Source organism: Chiloscyllium plagiosum, chromosome 32 (assembly GCF_004010195.1).
Source record: "Chiloscyllium plagiosum isolate BGI_BamShark_2017 chromosome 32, ASM401019v2, whole genome shotgun sequence".
NCBI classification, from domain to species: domain Eukaryota; kingdom Metazoa; phylum Chordata; class Chondrichthyes; order Orectolobiformes; family Hemiscylliidae; genus Chiloscyllium; species Chiloscyllium plagiosum.
Window position 1 is genome coordinate 17699236 of NC_057741.1, and position 19045 is coordinate 17718280.

Genomic DNA, 19045 nt, shown 5'->3' on the forward strand with positions numbered 1-19045 from the left:
TTCCCTTCCCACGTGGTTAAAGATGCCCTCCAACACATCTCGTCCACATCCCACACCTCCGCCCTCAAACCCCACCCCTTCAACCATAACAAGGACAGAACGCCCCTGGTGCTCACCTTCCACCCTACCAACCTTCGCATAAACCACATCACCCAACGACATTTCCGTCACCTCAAAATGGACCCCACCACCAGGGATATATTTCCCTCCCCACCCATTTCTGCTTTTCGCAAAGACCATTCCCTCTGTGACTATCTGGTCAGGTCTACGCCCTCCAACAACCCACCCTCCCTTCCTGGCACCCTCCCCTGCCACCGCAGGAATTGCAAAACATGCGCCCTCACCTCCTTCCTCACCTCCATCCAAGGCCCCAAAGGAGCCTTCCACATCCATCAAAGTTTTACCTGCACATCCACTAATATAATTTATTGTATCCGTTGCTCCCAATGCGGTCTCCTCTACACTGGGAAGACTGAACACCTCCTAGCAGAGCGCTTTAGGGAACATCTCTGGGACACCCGCACCAATCAACCACACCGCCCTGTGTCCAACATTTCAACTCCCCCTCCCACTCAGCCGAGGACATGCAGGTCCTGGGCCTCCTCCCCTATCACCTTCATCCCCACCCCCATTCACCCATTGTACTCTTTCGTACCGTTCCCCACCCTCTTCTCTGACCTATCACCTCCATCCCCATCCCCATTCACCTATTGTCCTTTATGCTACTTTCTCCCCGTTGATTTTCCTGCTCCTCGGATGCTGCCTGTCCTGCTGTGCTTTTCCAGCACCACACTAATCTAGACTCTGGTTTCCGGCATCTGCAGTCCTTGTTTTTACCTAAATTAAATGAAGTTGTGTTGCTGAATCCCTAGAGCGTAATTGTTTGCTAAGCAATCCAAATTATGAATATATATCAGCTGAAGTCTTCAAATTAAATCAACCTAACTCATTGTTTATTTTCCCTGTGAGTTAGTTTAATGATTGTGTGTAAGGGAGCTGAAAATGCTATAAACTTTCTCCCCGTTCTTAAACTTGTTCCACTCATCTCAAAGTTGAGGCCACTTGCTTGGCCCTTTGGCCACATAAGGGCCCTCATCAAGGTGAGTTATGGGGGTCAGCATATGTCTTGTCCAACAGTATAAATTGCACATAGTTCAGGTACATCTGCCAGGCTAGCAGGAACGCCACCAAGGGAATATACCAGTGGAGAATCATAAAAGTTTGCCCCATGTTACCAGAGCATTAGTAAGACCCTCTATTACTAGCACAGTAACATTACTATGATGCCATCATGTGCTATGTTGTGTCTATATTCAGAATACAAACTGAATTGTGGAGTATTTTTCATGCTAATTTCTTCAGCTGATCAGGGATATATGCCTTGAATTCTACAACTGCACATTTGCAAAGAATAAGTCATGAGTTCAGTCTAATTCAGATTGCCTCATCTGACCATATGTTCCAACAGAGCAAGAGTTTACAGCATCTCTTTGACTATTGTAGCGTTTCTCTTTGTTCTGATAACCCACAGTAACAGTGCTCGGCTTGATTTCCTGTAGGTAATAAGGTGCAGTCCAAAGCCAATGTAATTCTGCTATCCATAATCTCTCAGGCTGAAGATTGATTATACAGCTCCCTTTACAAATCCGATTGATAAATAAAGCCACCTCAGTTGATATGTTTGTTTTCCTCTTTCATGAGGTGCAGGTATTAAAGAGCTAGCATCATGGACTGTGCTACTTCAAGTTGGACATTGATTTCCTAATCAACCCAGACTAATTTGATCCAAAGTGAAGGAATCTGAGCGTATCAACAAATGTGTTACTGGTAATATGCAAGATGTTCTGGTCACTGCACTGGTGAAATGTTACACCAAGGGTCATATCCAGAGACAGCGTGACCTATGACCAATGTTAAATATGGTTTTATGAAACCATAGGACTCAGGCAGTTATGCTGATTGTAACTCACTACCTGTTTAACGGGATGGTTTTTAAAAAAAGTTGAATCCCTACAGTGTTGGAACAGGACTTTCGGCCCAACAATTCTAGACTGACCCTCCAAAGAGTAACCCACCCAGACCCATTCCCCTACCCTATTATCCTATATTTATCCCTGACTAATGCACCTAACCTATAGATCCCTGAACACTATGAGCAATTTAGCATGGCCAATTCACCTAATCTTTGGACTGTGGGAGGAAACCGGAGCACCTGGAGGAAACCCACACAGACGCAGGGAGAATGTGCAAACTCCACATAGACGATAAGTGCTTTTGCCAGTGCTTCCTGCTATTACTCAATTCATTAAATGACCTTGAGATCGACAATGATCTTTGTACCTGAACTTTTTGCTTCAGAACTAATCAAATTTCAATACTTTGGTAGTCAAAATCTCATTCCATTTACTTCTCAGTTTCTCTATACATTAAGTGGAATAACATTATTTCAAGAAAGGGATTAATAGATGATAAAGAAATAAAAGGAAAGAGAACTAAAAATTCAGCTCACACGAGCATTGATAATTGCTGGAGAAGTTCAATAGGTCTGGCAGCATCTGTGAAGAAAAAGCAGCATTAATGCTGCAAGTCCAGCAAACTTCCTTCAGAAGACCCCTTCTGAAGAAATGTCATAAGATTTAAAAGGTTAACTCTGATTTCTCTCCACAGATGCTGCCAGACTTCTTGAGCTTCTCCAGAAATCTCTGTTTTTGTTTGTTTCAGATCTCTAGCATCTGCATTTCTTATATTGGTCATTGTATTGGTCTAAAATTTGCTTGGCTTGATCCACTGGATTATGTTGGATGATTATCCAATGGTGAGGCTGCTGGATCTTGCAGGGTCAGTGGAAGGACACCTGATTATTATGGGAGAACTCGGTGCAAGGCCACATCAAAAAATTCCAGTGCATGACCATGAAAATTCTGGTGATGTACTGCCTATTGCGAGCTCTAACTCGATACTTCATTCCATTAGCTTGGAACTGAGGGCAAGGAGTCTGAGTAACAACATTTTTCTAGAAAACTTTCCAGGGAATATTAAGTCAGTTATGGACATGCCAATCACATTCAAGTGTATTAAATCAGTCTGCCTCATCTCACTGGATGTACTGACTGCCAGGTTCTCTTCCTGAAGAACAGTCATACCAGTCTCAAAATGTTTCTCCTCCATAGACACTGCCAAACCTGCTGAATATTCTCTGTGTTTGTTTCAAATTTCCAGCATCCACATTGTTTACCTTTACTCACAAACAATCTGACAACGTTCTCAACAAAATGCAAGTGTGTTATGTGAATGTAAGTTTTGGAGGCAAAATTGCATTCATATCAACAAAGTAACAGACACTAAAGAGTCAAATATCATGGCCTTAGACGTCAAACATTTACAAGTTTTACATGGACAAAAACATTGCCATCTGCAATACACCCTGTATGAAGATGTGATGATGGTCAAAGTGGAAAATGTAATGGAGGCTTTTGATATAAAGAGATCCCTCCCAGAACTTGATTCAGTTGTGTTGCAACATCTGTCGAATGGCTTTTTTTCAAGAATATATATTAGTAGGCAACTTTAAAATTCACAAATAGTTACCTTACTCTCTGTTGGGTATCTCCAAACGTTTCCTTCAGATTTGAGAGGTCAGGATAAAAATCAGCAGAAGGAGAGATGATCTCAAGAAGCCCTGACTGTATTTCATTGGAGTACCTAAGAGTAGCATGTCAATAATGCAGAATTATCAATTTATAGGACAAACCTATGAAGAGAACACTATTGATTTTCTCGCAACTTGCAAAAGTAACTTGGTTTCACACTCTTGGCTGTTGAAATTACATGATGCAATATTAGAGATCAATGCAAATTTACCAGCTGATTTATTACAACCATTTAGGTTAACATTATTCCTCTTTCTGTTCAGTACACACTCTGAGGGTATTTACAACCATGGACTTACACCGAGTTCATGATTATGTTTGACAAAGTATTTCAGTGGGTTGCCATTATCTATTGCTACCCAGGAAATTCCCATTCTTACTGTCTGTCCTCAGGCATATTGGAAGAATATATAGGCTGATCTATTTGGCCACATAATGAAGGTCAAGACCAGAGCTTCTGACCCAGAGACAGGATTTGCCATAAGGCCTCCTTAACACTCTTACTAACATAATGAAAAATAAATTTCTCACAAAAGACCTTTAAAAGCTTTAATTCCTAGTATCCCTTAATGCAATGTTAACATTATGTCACACAAAATGTGACATACTGTTCAATATTCTTATGGTTGGAAACTCCTTAAAGAATTGCATTTATTATTATAAGATAGTGGCAGAATTCATGTAACATTGACTTGGGAATTGAATTTCGAATAACCTAAAAGGTCTAAGGTGGTTTATGCTAATCAACAAGCTAAAAGTCGAAATTGTAATTTTCTGTCTGCCTGATGCTAGTCCAGGCATAACCTCTTGCACTTGAATTTGCTAATTTTGCTTGGGTTTCATTTCAAAGCAAAGATGGGCAAAACAGTTTTAATCCTTCACCCCATCCCAAAAATGCCAAAGACCTGTAACCTCTTGCATTTTCAGTCTGGAGTCAACTCTTCTGTTGACATAGCAGGAAAAGGAATTTAATATGAGCCAATTACCAATATGTGCTCCAGACAAAACGCCAAGCTGTGAGTGGAAAATCTGAAATTAATCCAGTCGTGTAAACTGTCTTATCCTCAGGCATTGCTGGCACACTGTCCATGATTTTCAGATATCCATGATCTGTGGGAGGGCCCCTACCACCAACACAGATATGGTCCATGTTTAAATTGGTTTTCCACTTTGTGTTAGTTTGTCTTAACCTCCTAAGCTCATTGTGTAAACTGTGATAAGTGGCTTCCTCATCCTAACTCAGCTGCTTACAGGGCCTCTGCCACCACCATTAGAAACTTGCTATCAGCATGGGCTCTAGGGATAGGCCTCTCCTCCTGTCCTCTGCTCTACAGCTCTTTATTGTGTCATGATCTGATTGCAGCTCAGTAAGAATGGCAATCAATTTGCAACTTAGCACCATGAGCTGTTGCTCCAATTTTTATTCATTATCAACTAGTTGACTTCAAACTTACGTATTTTGTAAATTTTCTACCAGCTTATTTACATAATCTTCTTCCACCTGTGGACCAAAAACAGAAGAATATAATTTAACCCATCAATATTTCATGACCTATTTGTTCACTTTAATACTATATGACTACTGGAGTACAGTTATTTTTTAATTGTGTGGTATTAATATTAATTGGTTCTGTGTAAGAGAGAGATGCAAGATTTAATCCCTAAGGTAACAGGAAAGATCAATAGCCCAATTTCTGTGCAAGTGTAGCACTTCACTAGTCTATGGAACTAGTCTTGCAGAATTAAGGTCTTTCTACTCTCTGTCTTAACAATTTAACTTTATCCCTGTCTCCAAAAAATATCATCCTTTGGGGCAATTATGACCAGGTTGTGCTCATTTAAAATCTTTATAGTAAAGAGATTTTTATCCCATCAGTCTAAACTAGATTAGATCCTAGATCTGAAATTTAAGTGCTTGAACTTTGGCCATGCTTAATCTTTATCTTTAGATTTGATTAGATTACTTACAGTGTGGAAACAGGCCCTTCGGCCCAACAAGTCCACACCACCCCGCTGAAGCGCAACCCACCCATACCCCTACATTTACCCCTTACCTAACACTACGGGCAATTTAGCATGGCCAATTCATCTGACCTGCACATCTTTGGACTGTGGGAGGAAACCGGAGCACCCGGAGGAAACCCACGCAGACACGGGGAGAACGTGCAAACTCCACACAGTCAGTCACCTGAGGCGGGAATTGAACCCGGGTCTCTGGCACTGTGAGGCAGCAGTGCTAACCACTGTACCACCGTGCCGCCCACGGTGCCGCTGAATAAGTAAACATGACAATAGAATTATATCAGTTTGACAAATGTTCCAGCTAAACACGCATTAAAGATCAAAGTGCAGTGCTGTACTAAAGTGATTTTAATTGGTACACAAAACAACAAATATCCTACAGCCTAAAAATTCTGATTGCACCAATCCTGATTTGTGTTGATAAGGGATAGAGCTGCAGAGATATTATCAGGAACACAGATGCACAGGCAAGATAAAACTATGCAATCAACGTCCAACTTTGTACATTCATACCATCATTAAGATTGGCTATTTCCATCTATGTAATATTGCCCAACTTCACCCCTATTTCAGCTCATAGGCTGCAGAAACCCTCATTAATGATTTACCATCACCTGATTTGACTATTCCAATACATGCTTGATTGTTCCCTCACATTTTACACTCTGGTCATTGAGGTCATTCAAACCTCTTTGTCTGCCTCACACTAAGTCAGATTTATCCACCTCCCTGTGTTCTTTGACCAATATTGGCTTCCAGTCAAGCAAGCTGTCCATGGCCCAGTCCTTGCCCATTTCTGTAATCTCCACCAGCCTCTAAGATAACTTAGGCAACTATTTCTGGCCACTCCAGTATCCCCCAATTTTAAGTGCTCCAACTTTGGCCATACCTGCAGTTGCCTAAGCCATGGATTCCCCTGCTGATACACTCCATCATCTCGCTAAAATACTTTTAAAAATAATTCTTAAATCTATATGTTAAATTTTACATTTTTTGGCTAAGTGCCAATTGTGTCAAGTGTTCCTGAGGGTTTTTCACTGCAAAGTATAGTGAGATTTTTTTGCCATAATTTACCAAAGTCTTTAAATACATGTGCTGTCCCTTTGATGTCCATCTTATCTGATTCCAGCCCACCTTACTATGTGCCATTCCCAAAACAACTTGCCACTTACTGGATATTGCCAAAAGTCTGGCATCCCTTGCATCTATGCCATCTTTAAAAAGTCACTGTACACCCAGACAAGCATTGACAATCAGGCATTGCTCTCAATAGTAACATAATGACTTAGCAGTCAAAAAGCTGACAGTCCATCACACATTACAATCCTTCTTCAGTGGGCACTGGGGACCGAGTAGTGGTGACTTAGAAGAGAGGGTGGTTAGTTGAGATGTAGCTAAGGACAGGTAAAATAAGTTGACTGGGAGTTAAACAGTGGCTGGGACAAGAGAACAGGATTGTGATGTGTGATGGACTGTCAGCTTTTTGACGGCTAAACCTTTTAAAGATGGCATAGATGCAAGGGATGCCAGTCTTTCGGTAATATCCAGTAAGTGGCAAGCTGGACAGTGACAAGTTGTGAGTCTTCAGAAGGGGAACATCACTCAATGGCAAGAACCAGACAATTCCAAAGACGAGCTTTTATTTACAGCCAGCAAAATTTATGAATGCAAACCAAATGAATAGAAGTTGTCGTTTGTCCCGCAATTATTCTAGGGTTCATGCTGCACCCAGCTCTCATCTACTGGAATCAGGTCAGCCAGCTTCTCTCTGGCTTGTAGCATGCACACAGCTGAGTTATGTCATGCACAAGGACAGCTTCCCCCTCCAAAATGGCCTCATTCTCCTGCTTGGAAAACTGCTCTATTTCTCCCAGCTTCTCAGGTTCTATAGCATCAACTGGTTGCTTGCTACAAATGTTCAGAGCACAGAGCACCAGGATGATGTAGCACACTCTGTCTGGACTACATCAAAGGGCTTAGGCAAAAGTGAGGACTGCAGATGCTGGAAACCAAAGTTTAGATTAGAGTTGTGCTGGAAAAGGACAGCAGGTCAGGCAGCATCTGAGGAGCAGGAAAATCAACGTTTCGGGCAAAAGCCCTTCATCAAGGGCTTTTGCCCGAAACGTCGATTTTTCTGCTCCTCGGATGCTGCCTGACCTGCTGTGCTTTTCTAGCACCACTCTGACCTACATCAAAGGGCTTCCCCAGGGCAATCCAAACAGCAGAGCCTCATGTTTTATCATGATGCTGGTGGCAGCATGTGCCACGAGCTTGGTGAGTATGGCGTGCCAACACAATACTGTACATCAGTATGGAAGTGCCCACTGCACTCCAACCTGCTCTACACAGACCGACATCATTCAACTTTTTATTGCATTCAGTAGGGTCTAGTAGCATCCTTAAATGCAATATGATGAGGCGATATTCCTTTCCTCCTAGTGCACCCACTTTAGGGTATAGGTTAACCAATCACCTGTATGTGTTGCAGAATGATACTAACAGCGTGGGGTCAATTCCCGCATCAGATGAGTTTACCATGAAGGACTCTCCTTCTCAACTTCACCCCTTCCCTGAGGCATGGTGATCTTTAGGTTAAACCACCATCATCATCTCCCTCTAATGAGATAGCAGTTCTGTGGTCTAGTGACGTTATTTTTACAGCACCCTTAAAAGTTTCCCAACTGATGGGATGCTTTTACCCAGCATTTGTCTGATTTTATGTTATTGTTGCTAACTTCTGCATCATTGAAATTACGATGTTAGGTTTGCAAATACTAACGGCAATGTGCAAATCATCTTTAATCTGTATTTAAATCCTTGGCACATTCATTCCACATGCACTGCAAATGGACGAAAAAGTGGTTGCAAATGAAATGGTATGCATCCTAATATTCAGCAGATCAACTGACAGTAACACCACCATCCTGGGCATTGTCACAGCCATTTTCCAGTTCAATTTTGCACCTAGAGAATGGCTAGTGATGGGGCATCAAATCCAATTCACAGTGGACACTGTCAGCACCAACCTGTGCCTAGTCACCTGGTATACTCCTCTTGCTACCTGAAGCCTCCATATCCCCTTAATCTCCACATTATCCCGACAGTGCATTCCCATCCATCCCATCATGTGGACACCCAGCCTCCAGCTATTCCCCTTGCCCCCAAGCTAGTGGCCCCCTTTCCTTAGCCTGCCATGCTCTCCGATGATGATTTACCCACACCATATACAGCTAGAGTTTCTCCCTGTCACTGTCCTGATCTCCATCTCTACATGAGCTTCTACTTTTCCCTTGCCCCAGCCCCAGCTTTGACTCATCTCACGCCTTTGGCAGCAATCTCCCTCCTGCCTGCATACAGCCCCCTTGCACCCTCCTTGACAATCAACACATAGAACCCCAGAATTATTCATCTATGACCTGTGACTAAGTTCAATAGGAAGCACCGAGACATCTGAGTGCTGTGTTTGCCATTCCCTGACGGACAATACATGGTTCTAATGATTTCTTGTGATGCGGGTGTGTGCGTTTCTGTCTGTTTATTTCTCTGTCTAAAGGCAACACGTGATTGTCATCAGCACTCCAGCCTCAAGTATTGACACCGTCAATGTTTCAACAAGATTCTACCCTGGGAAGCATTTTTCGACATTTCATTAAGTTAAAGGTGCTACATAAATATAACTCAGTGCATTAACTGAGGGAGTCGGAAATTGTCTTCACTCCTTGAGTGGCGATCTGTGCAAGTGAATCATTTGTCCTATCCAATTTTCATCTTGTTTACTTCAGAGAATGAAAATCAGGTATGTTTTATAATATGCTTTCATCCTATTCACCTCTCTGGGTTAACTTTCAAGCTGTGAAGAAAACAGAAGTGGAGTTTTGCTGCTGGCAAATTATTGCAGAACACTGAGCCGTAGAAATAGCCAAGCAGCTTAGAAACCATTCTTAATGCATAAAAGTAGTTTATTTTTCAACTTTATTATTTACAATCATGGAAAGGTATAGCACAGAAGGAATTCGATTCAGTCATTCTTCTGCTAGTTCTTTGAAATTAGTCCAATTAGTCCCACATTCCTGCTCTTTCCAATAGCTTTGTGATGTTTCTTTCTTCCTTAAGTATTTATACTTTTTGCAAGTTATGATCGAATCTGCTTTTACCACCCCTTCAGACATTGCATTTCAGATCATAACAATCTGCTATGTAAAAGTACTTCTCCATATCTTGCCTACTTTTTTTTGCCAATTACATTAAATTTATGACCACTGGTTACAGATCAACCCCAGAGAATAGTTTCTCCATCCTGACATTATCTGAAATCACTCAATGTTCAGCTCATCTATTAAATCTTTCTTTCACCTTCTCTGCTCTAATAACCACTCCAGATTCTCTAATCTCTTCACATAATTGACATTTATTGCCTACATCTCCAGTAGCATTCTAGTGAATCGCCTTTGCATTTGCTGCAAAGCTTTGACACCTTTTCTAAACCACTATGCTCAGGGTTGGACAAAAGACTCCAGTTCAAGCCCATAACCAGTCATTTATAAAAGTTCAGTCAAACATTCTGCCTTTTGTACTCCTTAGAATGTTAATTTGAGAATGAATGCAGCAGAACATAAGGAGTCCCAATTTAATGCTGTACTGTGAACAATGCAAATCCTAGAAACAGGTCTGTCATTTCTATAAATGATTCCATAGGAACCTTACACAGATTTCACTCCTATCATCACAACAGCGTCAGAGCTCATGATGGATTATTTTCATGGGATCATGATGCTACTCACCAAGAGTGTATGTTTTATAATTAGCTGCTTTAAATCATTCAGATAAATACTGTTTAAATGTTTGATTTTTTAAAAATTGAGTAACACAACAACAACTCAAAATTAGCAAGCGTCTTTAAAGTTGAAACATTGACACTGAGCCACATGGGGAGACATTCAGGACATTGCCAAACACTTAACCAAAGAGGTCGGTTTTAACAAGTGTTTTAAAGGTAGAGAAGCATTGGGTCTTAAGCAAAGAATCCTAGGACCTATCCAGCTAAAGGCTGGGCTGACAATTTTAGAACAACTGAAATCAGGGATGTGCAACTCGCCAGAACTAAAGCACTGCATACATCTCAGAGAGATATAGGGCTGGGGTGGGGTTTGTAGAGACATAGGGAATGAATGAGGCCAACAGAATAATCTGAAAACAAAGGAAAGAAATTAAAAATCACAATAGTCCGCTTGGTAAACTTAAAGGGGTTGGAGAGTGGAGTAGTTAGGTCAATGGGGTTGAGCAAGAAGTAACCATTCGAGGTTGAGTGAAGCAGGTTTGAAATTGTTCAGCTTTATGGGATACAAAACCAAGGTGGAAAGGACAAAATATTTATTTGCACTTGTTTTCACGCCCATTATAATTGATAAATGCAAACTTTGCATTTTGTCATCATTTGAATGATTCCTGTATGCAGCCAAGCATACTCTGCATTACCAGCTGGCTGCTACATTTAATAAGGGACCTTTCAATACATTTGGGGAGCAAGTGTTTCAGCATCCAATCCTTTCTTCTTACTACTGGGGAATTAATGATACAAGGCTGCTGTAGAATGTGAGAACAGAATCTTCCCAGCTCAGAACAATGGGTGCAACAAGGAATCAATTTGGAAAAATTTGATTTTGAACGCCAAGAGAAAAATATTCTGATTCGGCAGGTTTTGAACACAGATGAATGGTGAGAAGCCTGTTTACATACTACCTCATTAATATGTGGTTTTCTGTTCTCTCACACCAGATGATGTCAATTGCCAATACAAAAGCCAGAGTTCGAGCTTGTGAACTCAGCTTGCCACAGCCCTCTCCAGACCTCTAATTTGGACAGCAGGTACCAACATCTCAGGGTATGCTCCTTGGGCAGCAACCACCTGCTACAATACCCAGTCACCTCCACTGTCCATGGCAATTGGCATCAAACACATACCAGCCTCTTTGGATGCTCATGGTACATTTCTGACCGTACTTATAATACAGTTCTCCACTTCAATGCTGGAGAACGATGACACCTTTCATTCTAATGCTGTTGACAGGATACTTAGCATACAGGGACAAGCACTGAGACCATGGATTGATCCAAGGTGCATCTCAAGGCTCCTCGCTTGGTGTCTTCGTACTCACCCACTTGGATGTTTACAGTATCTCTGCCTTGCCATGCACTTTGCCTCCTCATTCAGAACTGAAAGGCTTACAGTACTTCTGTCTTGCCTTGCCAGTTAGTGTAGACATAAAACATGGCAGTTTGGCATGCTGTCAGCAGGTCATTAGTCAAGGGAGTGGACATGTTTACATATGGCACTGTCCAACATCAATTTTTCATTTGCACCATGTGCCAGCCTCAGCACATGGAGCAAGCACACTGCATGGGTTTCAATCATAGGATCTTTACTCAATGTCTAATGGCAATGGTTTCCATCTAAACAAACCAGCCTCCGATATCGGTTCAGCGCTTGGACACGGTGAGTTGACTGCTTGAAACAGTCAAGGGCAGAAAATCTGAACAACTTCAGTGCAGGCAGTGGACTACAGGCAGTCGTGCAGATCCAGTGCAACCAGCCCTAGGATTCGTAGTACGTCAGGGAGGGGTCTGGTCAGTCATCAGTTAGGGCTATCCATCCAAGTCTGTCAGGGGGTTTGTCCATGGTTCGACGTGGGGGTCAGCTCAGTGAAAGTCGAGGAGATTATCATGGGATTTGGCAAAGTCAATTGTGGGGATTGTGATGTGGGGGAGATTACAGGTCATGGGAGGACATGAGTCACTTTGGGGAAGGGGTCATTAACAGTCACAACCACTCTAGCTTCATCAGGTGACAGAATGGCACAATGTTTGACATAGATAAGCTGAGGGTTCAGGGCTTAGGGGTAATGTTGGGAGATTAATTTCTAAAAGAAAAGGTGGGTGAGAATGCATGGAAGCTCAATACAGATGGGTTCCACATTACCTTTGTTCCTGCTATCCCTGTTGAATCCATCTGAATTGAGTTTCCATATATTCATCAACATGCTCTTAAATGCAATGCTCCTTTTCTTGCATGATTTGGGCAGTGGGGTGAGGTACAAGGTATTGATAATCATTCAGCACTTACAAACCCTGTCTGTTTTTGGATAGCATGGCTAGTGCTGCAGTCTTCAAAAGTCCATGGAGAGCCATTCCATTGGTCTCTTAGTCAGAGCACTCGATGTCACGCTGCATAGGGGACTATGGTAAACCACCATTTGTGTGTCATGCAAATTCTGACTGCTTACACTACTATGGACCTGTTTTTTTTCTGATATCACCCAAATTGTTCATTGGAACTGTTACCTGGCCCGAGCAGGACTTGTTGTTATTCGTAGCCATGACATATCAAATACAAAGAGAAGTTGAGATGCATCAACAAGCTCAGGACCAGCAGCAACCTCCAGAAGATGCCAAACGGTCTCCATATGAAGAAATTGCAGCTGAAAATCCCCCTCAGGATGTGCAGGAGATACAGGAGGCTCAGTGTCTATTGCCTTCAATATCATTTCCTTCACATGAACAAGGTGCAGTGTCGATACAAAGTGAGGATGTCCTGGGACATTTTCGCCAAACTCTGCCAACTATAGAAGCATGATCTTTAATTGGAAAGATTGGCTGGCCACACCATCCCCATGACAGTTAATTTGACAGCTATGCTGAACTTTTATGCAACGACTGCTTCCAAAGATCCATTGACGCCTGTGTGGGATCTCACAATCTTCAATCCACAAATAGTTCAAGACAGTTATCAATACAATTTGTAATAGATCTCACTGCTTCTCCTCAGCCCCAGATAATGACTCCATTACACAACCTGCCAACTGAGGGTCAGGTATAGATACCATGAAGCCATTTCTTCCATCCAGGTCATCAGGAAGCAGATGATAGGCCTCCTGATGATGAGGTTCTGCTGCTTGGATTAGTTAGAGAGATGGTTCCAGACAGAATGTTCTCCATGATCCTTACAAGCTGTGCTCTGCACATTTGGAGGAGGCATAGAGGAGATGTATAATGGAAGTTGAAGACCTGGGAAAGCGGTAGCGGTCTTCTGAGGAGGAAGATGAGGCCATTGAACAGGAGGAACATCACCTTCTCGATGATGCAGTGCTGCAGCATCATGACAACAAATCAGACAGGACCTCATTGACTCGCTATTCCAGTTGATGTGAGCTGGGTGCAATGATCACAAACTGACCATAAATTTGTCAAAAGGCAAACAGTCCCTGCCTGTTCCCAGAAGCAAACAGATTTTCTTTTCTTTCTTCACTTTTGCTGTTGCTGAATAAAAGTGAACATATTCAACCATTTAAAGTATGGAATGCTATTACATTGACCAAAATGAAAATGTAAGGCTACACTGAGTCTTAGGGAAAGACTATTTCTCCAGTACATGAGGAAAGACGAAATGGTACTAAAAACAGGTAGCCTGGGTAATTTGGTTCTCATAATTACAATTAAAATGTCAGCCATGCCACCTATGTGCCTGCAAGATGGCAGTGATATGGTCGACTCCTTGCAAGCTTCTGCGTGCAGATCTAGGTTTCCTATTTCCTACAATCATTCTACACTCTTTAAATTAATAGCATGCTTTTAAAAATTACTAATAATTCTATTTTATCTAAACTCACAGGTTTGAAGCTCCTCCAATCTTCAAAGCCGGCTTAAAGCTCCATCCCACCTTGATAATGTTTTTCTACAGCCTCTACCATCGGGGAGAAGGTACAGAAGCCTGAACACACAGACCAGCTGGTTTTGCAACAGTTTCTACCCAACTGTTGTTAGAATACCGAATGGACTCACAAACTCTTAACATTTGCCTGTACCTGTGTTTTTGTTTTTGCTGCTATTTACCTATTATTTACTATCTATGCTACTTAACTAAGTGACCTGCCTGTATTGCTTGCAACACAAAGCTTTTCACTGTGCCTCGGTACACGTGACAATAAATTCAATTCAATCAATTCAACTCAGAGACATATCTTTTTCTTTTCCCTCCCACTATGAGCAGAGTGAAGGGCAGCTTTTGGTTGGTAGTACTTGAACGGCTTCATGGCTAGAGTCTAAAAATGGTGCCAGGAATCCCAGGAGATCCTGGCAGTAGTGAGTATGTCTGCCATTGTTGAGCAATTGTAGCACAATTGAGGCATAGTGCGTAACAAGTGAGATGAGCTGTGAAGAATAGGTGAGATGATTCACTCAGGCTTATGGAGAAAAGCCCTCAGTGAAACTCTCCAATATTGACACTAAACTGTTTTAAAATCAGTCCCTAGTCTTAAAACTGGAGAGAAGGGAATGGAGCACTGGGACAGACAGAGGACTCTCATTCACAGATGCAGCACCCGAGACTGAGTGCACAGGAGGGAAGCTATGTTTCCTTGCCTGGCCAGGGAACCAGCAAGCTGTGCCCTCTGGAGGAAATGGAGACAGTGACCAGAGAAGGGAATTTCTGGTGCTAGATTTTCCTGTTCTGATATGGAACAAAGTGTGTTGAATGGACGTTGGGAATGGCACTCAAGGCCTGGATCCAGGATTTCCACCCTCCTTTCTAACTCTAGCAATATTCATTGACACAGGAAAGGCCAGTTTGATTACACAACATCAGAGGAACATATGCATGTTTGATTTGACAAACTTATGAGCTTCTGAAGACAATAGTTTTTTTAAAAATAGATTTCAAGTACTGTTCATTTATTTTGACAGATTTATGAGACCGCAAGACATAGGACTTAGAACATAGAACAGTACAGCACAGAACAGGCCCTTCAGCCCATGATGTTGTGCCGATCATTGATCCTCATGTTAGGTAAACCTAATGTACGAACCCTCAAATTTCTGTGACCATATGCGTGTCCAGCAGTCTCTTAAATATCCCCAATGACCTCACTTCCACAAACTGCTGCTGGCAATGCATTCCATGCTCTCACAACTCTCTGCGTAAAGAACCCGCCTCTGACATCCCCTCTATACTTTCCGCCAAACAGCTTAAAACTATGACCCCTCGTGTTAACAATTTCTGCCATGGGAAAAAGTCCCTGGTTATCAACTCTATCTATGCCTCTTATTATCTTGTACACCTCAATTAGGTCCCCTCTCTTCCTTCTTTTGTCCAATTAAAAAAGTCCGAGCTCAGTCAAAGTCTCTTCGTAAGATAAGCCCTCCAGTCCAGGCAGCATCCTGGTAAGCCTCCTTTGAACCCTCTCCAAAGCATCCACATCTTTCGTATAATAGGGCGACCAGAACTGGACGCAGTATTCCAAGTGCAGTCTAACCAAAGTTTTATAGAGCTGCAACAAGATCTCACGGCTCTTAAATTCAATCCCCCTGTTAATGAAAGCCAAAACACCATATGCTTTCTTCCTCCAACCTTTGTGTCGTCTGCAAACTTGCTAACCCATCCTTCAATCTCCTCATCCAAGTCATTAATAAAAATTACAAGGAGCAGAAATTAGGCCATTTTCCATCAAGTCTGCGCTGCCATTCAATCATGGCTGATAGGTTTCTCAACACCATTCTCCCACTTTCTCCCTGTAACCCTTGATCCCCTTAATACTCAAGAATTTATCTATCTCGGTCTTAAATATACTCATTGACCTGGCCTTCACAGTCTTCTGTGGCAATGAATTCCATAGATTCACCACTCTCTGGCTGAAGAAGTTTCTCCTCATCTACACTGTCAGATCATTCAGTATTCTGTATGTTTCAAATAGAGCCCCCCTCATCCTTCTAGACTCTATTGAGTAGAAACCCAGAGTCCTCAAATGTTCCTCGAATGTTAAGCTTTTCAGTCCTGGGACCATTCTCATATGTCTCTTCTGAACACACTCTAGGGCCAATACATCCTTCCTGAGATAGGGGACCCAAAACTGCCCAAAATACTCCAAATGTGCTCTGACCAGCGCCTTATAAAGCCTCAGAAATACATCACTGCTTTTATATTCAAGTCCTTTCAAAATAAATGCCATAATTGCATTTGCCTTCTAACTACTAACTCAATCGCTCGTTTACCTAGAGAGAATCCTGGACTAGACTGCTCCAGTCTCTTTTTACTTCAGATTTCTGAATTTTCTCCCCATTTAGAAAATAGTCCATGCCTCTTTCTTCCTACCAAAGTGCCCTCACACTTTCCCACGTTGTACTCCATCTGCTACTCTCCTAACCTGTCCATATTCTTCAGTACTCTCCCTGCCTCCTCAATGCTACCTGTCCTTCTATCTATCTTTGTACCATCTGCAAACTTAGCCAGAATACCTTCAGTTCCTTCATCTAGATAATTAATGTATAAAGTGAAAAGTTGTGGTCCGACACTGAGCCTTGCGGAACACCACTTGTCACTGGCTGTCATCCTGAGAAGGACCCTTTTATCCCCACTCTCTGCTTTCTGCCAGACAGCCAAGTTCTATCCATGCTAGCCCTTACCTTACTCAATAGCCACCTCAGCGGCATCTTATTAAAGGCCTTCTTGAAATCCAGGTAGATAACATCCATTAGCTCTCCTTGATCTAACCCACTCGTTACTTCCTCAAAGAATTCGAGCAGATTTATCAGGCATGACTTCCCCTTGATGAAACCTGCTGACTTTGCCCTGTTTTACCATACACTTCCATGAATTCAGAAATCTCATGCTTCACAATGAATTCCAGGATCTTACCCATGACCAAGGTTAGGCTGATCAGTTTGTAATTTTCCATCTTTTGCCTTACTCCCCTTTTAAATAGCAGTATCACATTAGTGATTTGCCAGTCCTCTGAAAATCTCCCTGATTCCAGCAATTCCTGAAAGATCACCACTAAAGCCTCCACTATCTCTTCAGCTATCTCCCTTCGAACTTTGGGGTATAGTCCATCTGGTCCAGGTGATTTAACCACCTTCAGGCCATTCCGTTTTTCTAGCTGAGGAGATACTCAGCTTTATCTCCTCACTCTTTTGAATTTTTGGAATATTACTCATGTCTTCTACCATGAAGACTGACACAAAATAATTATTCAGTTCCTCAGCTATTTCCTTGTTCCACACTACTATCTCTTCAGCGATATTTTCCAGTGGCCCAATGTCCACTTTTGCCTCTCTTTTGCCCTTTGTATATCTAAAGAAACTCTCACAATCTTCCCTTATATTACTTGCTAGCTTACCCTCATATTTAATTTTCTCCCTCCTTACTTTTTTTTTGTTGCCCTCTGTTGGACTTTGTAAGCTTCCCGATCCTCCGGTTTCCCACTGCCCTTCGCCACATTATATGCTTACTCTTTTGCTTTTCTGCTTTTCCTGACTTCCCTAGTCAGCCATGGTTGCCTCATCATCTCTGTACCATGCTTCTTTTCCCTTGGGGTGAATCTCTGCGGTGTCTCCTGAATTACTCCCAGAAGCTCCTGCAATTGCTGTTCCACTGTCTTTCTTGCTAGGCTCCTCTCCCAGTCAATCATACCGAACCCCTCCCTCATGCCTTTGTTGTTGCCTTTAATTAGCTGTAATACCGTTGCCTCTGATTCTATCTTCTCCCTCTGAAATTGCAGAGTAAATTCAATCATATTATGATCACCGCCTCCTAAGGTTCCTTCAGCTTAAGCTCCCTTATCAAGTCTGCCTCATTGCACAGTACTAAATCAAGTATTGCCTTTTCCCTAGTGGGCTCTACTGAGCTTTCCAAAGATCTACACATGATATTACAGGGCCTATCAAATCTGTTTATACTGGATATTTTAGAGAGGTAAGGATGGGTGTATTTTCCTATGCAAGCCAATCCCCCAACAAGCTTTGTGCTGAAATATAGCACAGAGAAAGGAGCATAGTTGTATGCAGCAAGGCTTTCTGAGTGTCACCACGACTGCTACCAGAGTGCTATAACCAGGTAGTTTTAAGGCCTAAAACACAAGGTTGGAATGGAAAGGGAAAGATAAATTGTATCTGTGTGCTATGAACATCTTCACACTATTTTAAGGACCCCTCAGACTCTCCAATCTGACAGGGTTCCCAGCAAGACTCATTGCAAACCTATTTTGGAGAAATGAAAATGGAATGTAATATGGGAAAGCAGAAAAGCTTTACCACTTCCAATGGAATATGAATCCAGCCCCTGTGCAGACATACATTCCTTTATGTCTACTACAAGGTTCCACAAAATATTCTTGCCATGAGATGCTTTGCAGAATGCCTTGTTTGTTGGATTATTTTTTCATACCCTGAATCTTCTGAAAAGAACAAAGATGAATTAATGTTTCAGGTGAATCCATTTCATCAGAATCACTTGCTCTGTGTTTTAATTAACTCTGATGGAACAGATTATCCTCTCTTAAATTCCATTTAACACACAGTTGTGGAGCTTATTCATTCGCCATGACAAA

General features: G+C 42.1%; 1 protein-coding gene across 3 annotated transcripts in view; it reads right to left on the reverse strand.

Moving 5' to 3' along the window:
* LOC122539369 (alpha-1,3-mannosyl-glycoprotein 4-beta-N-acetylglucosaminyltransferase B-like) overlaps window positions 1-19045 on the reverse strand; it is a 247271-nt gene that overhangs the window by 95124 nt on the left and 133102 nt on the right. For all 3 annotated transcript variants that reach the window (XM_043674129.1, XM_043674130.1, XM_043674128.1), the window contains exons 5-6: window positions 5105-5151; window positions 3589-3702 (exon numbers count right to left, since the gene is read on the reverse strand). In XM_043674129.1, the coding sequence (XP_043530064.1) occupies window positions 3589-3702; window positions 5105-5151 (161 nt within the window). The remainder of the gene's footprint in view (window positions 1-3588; window positions 3703-5104; window positions 5152-19045) is intronic.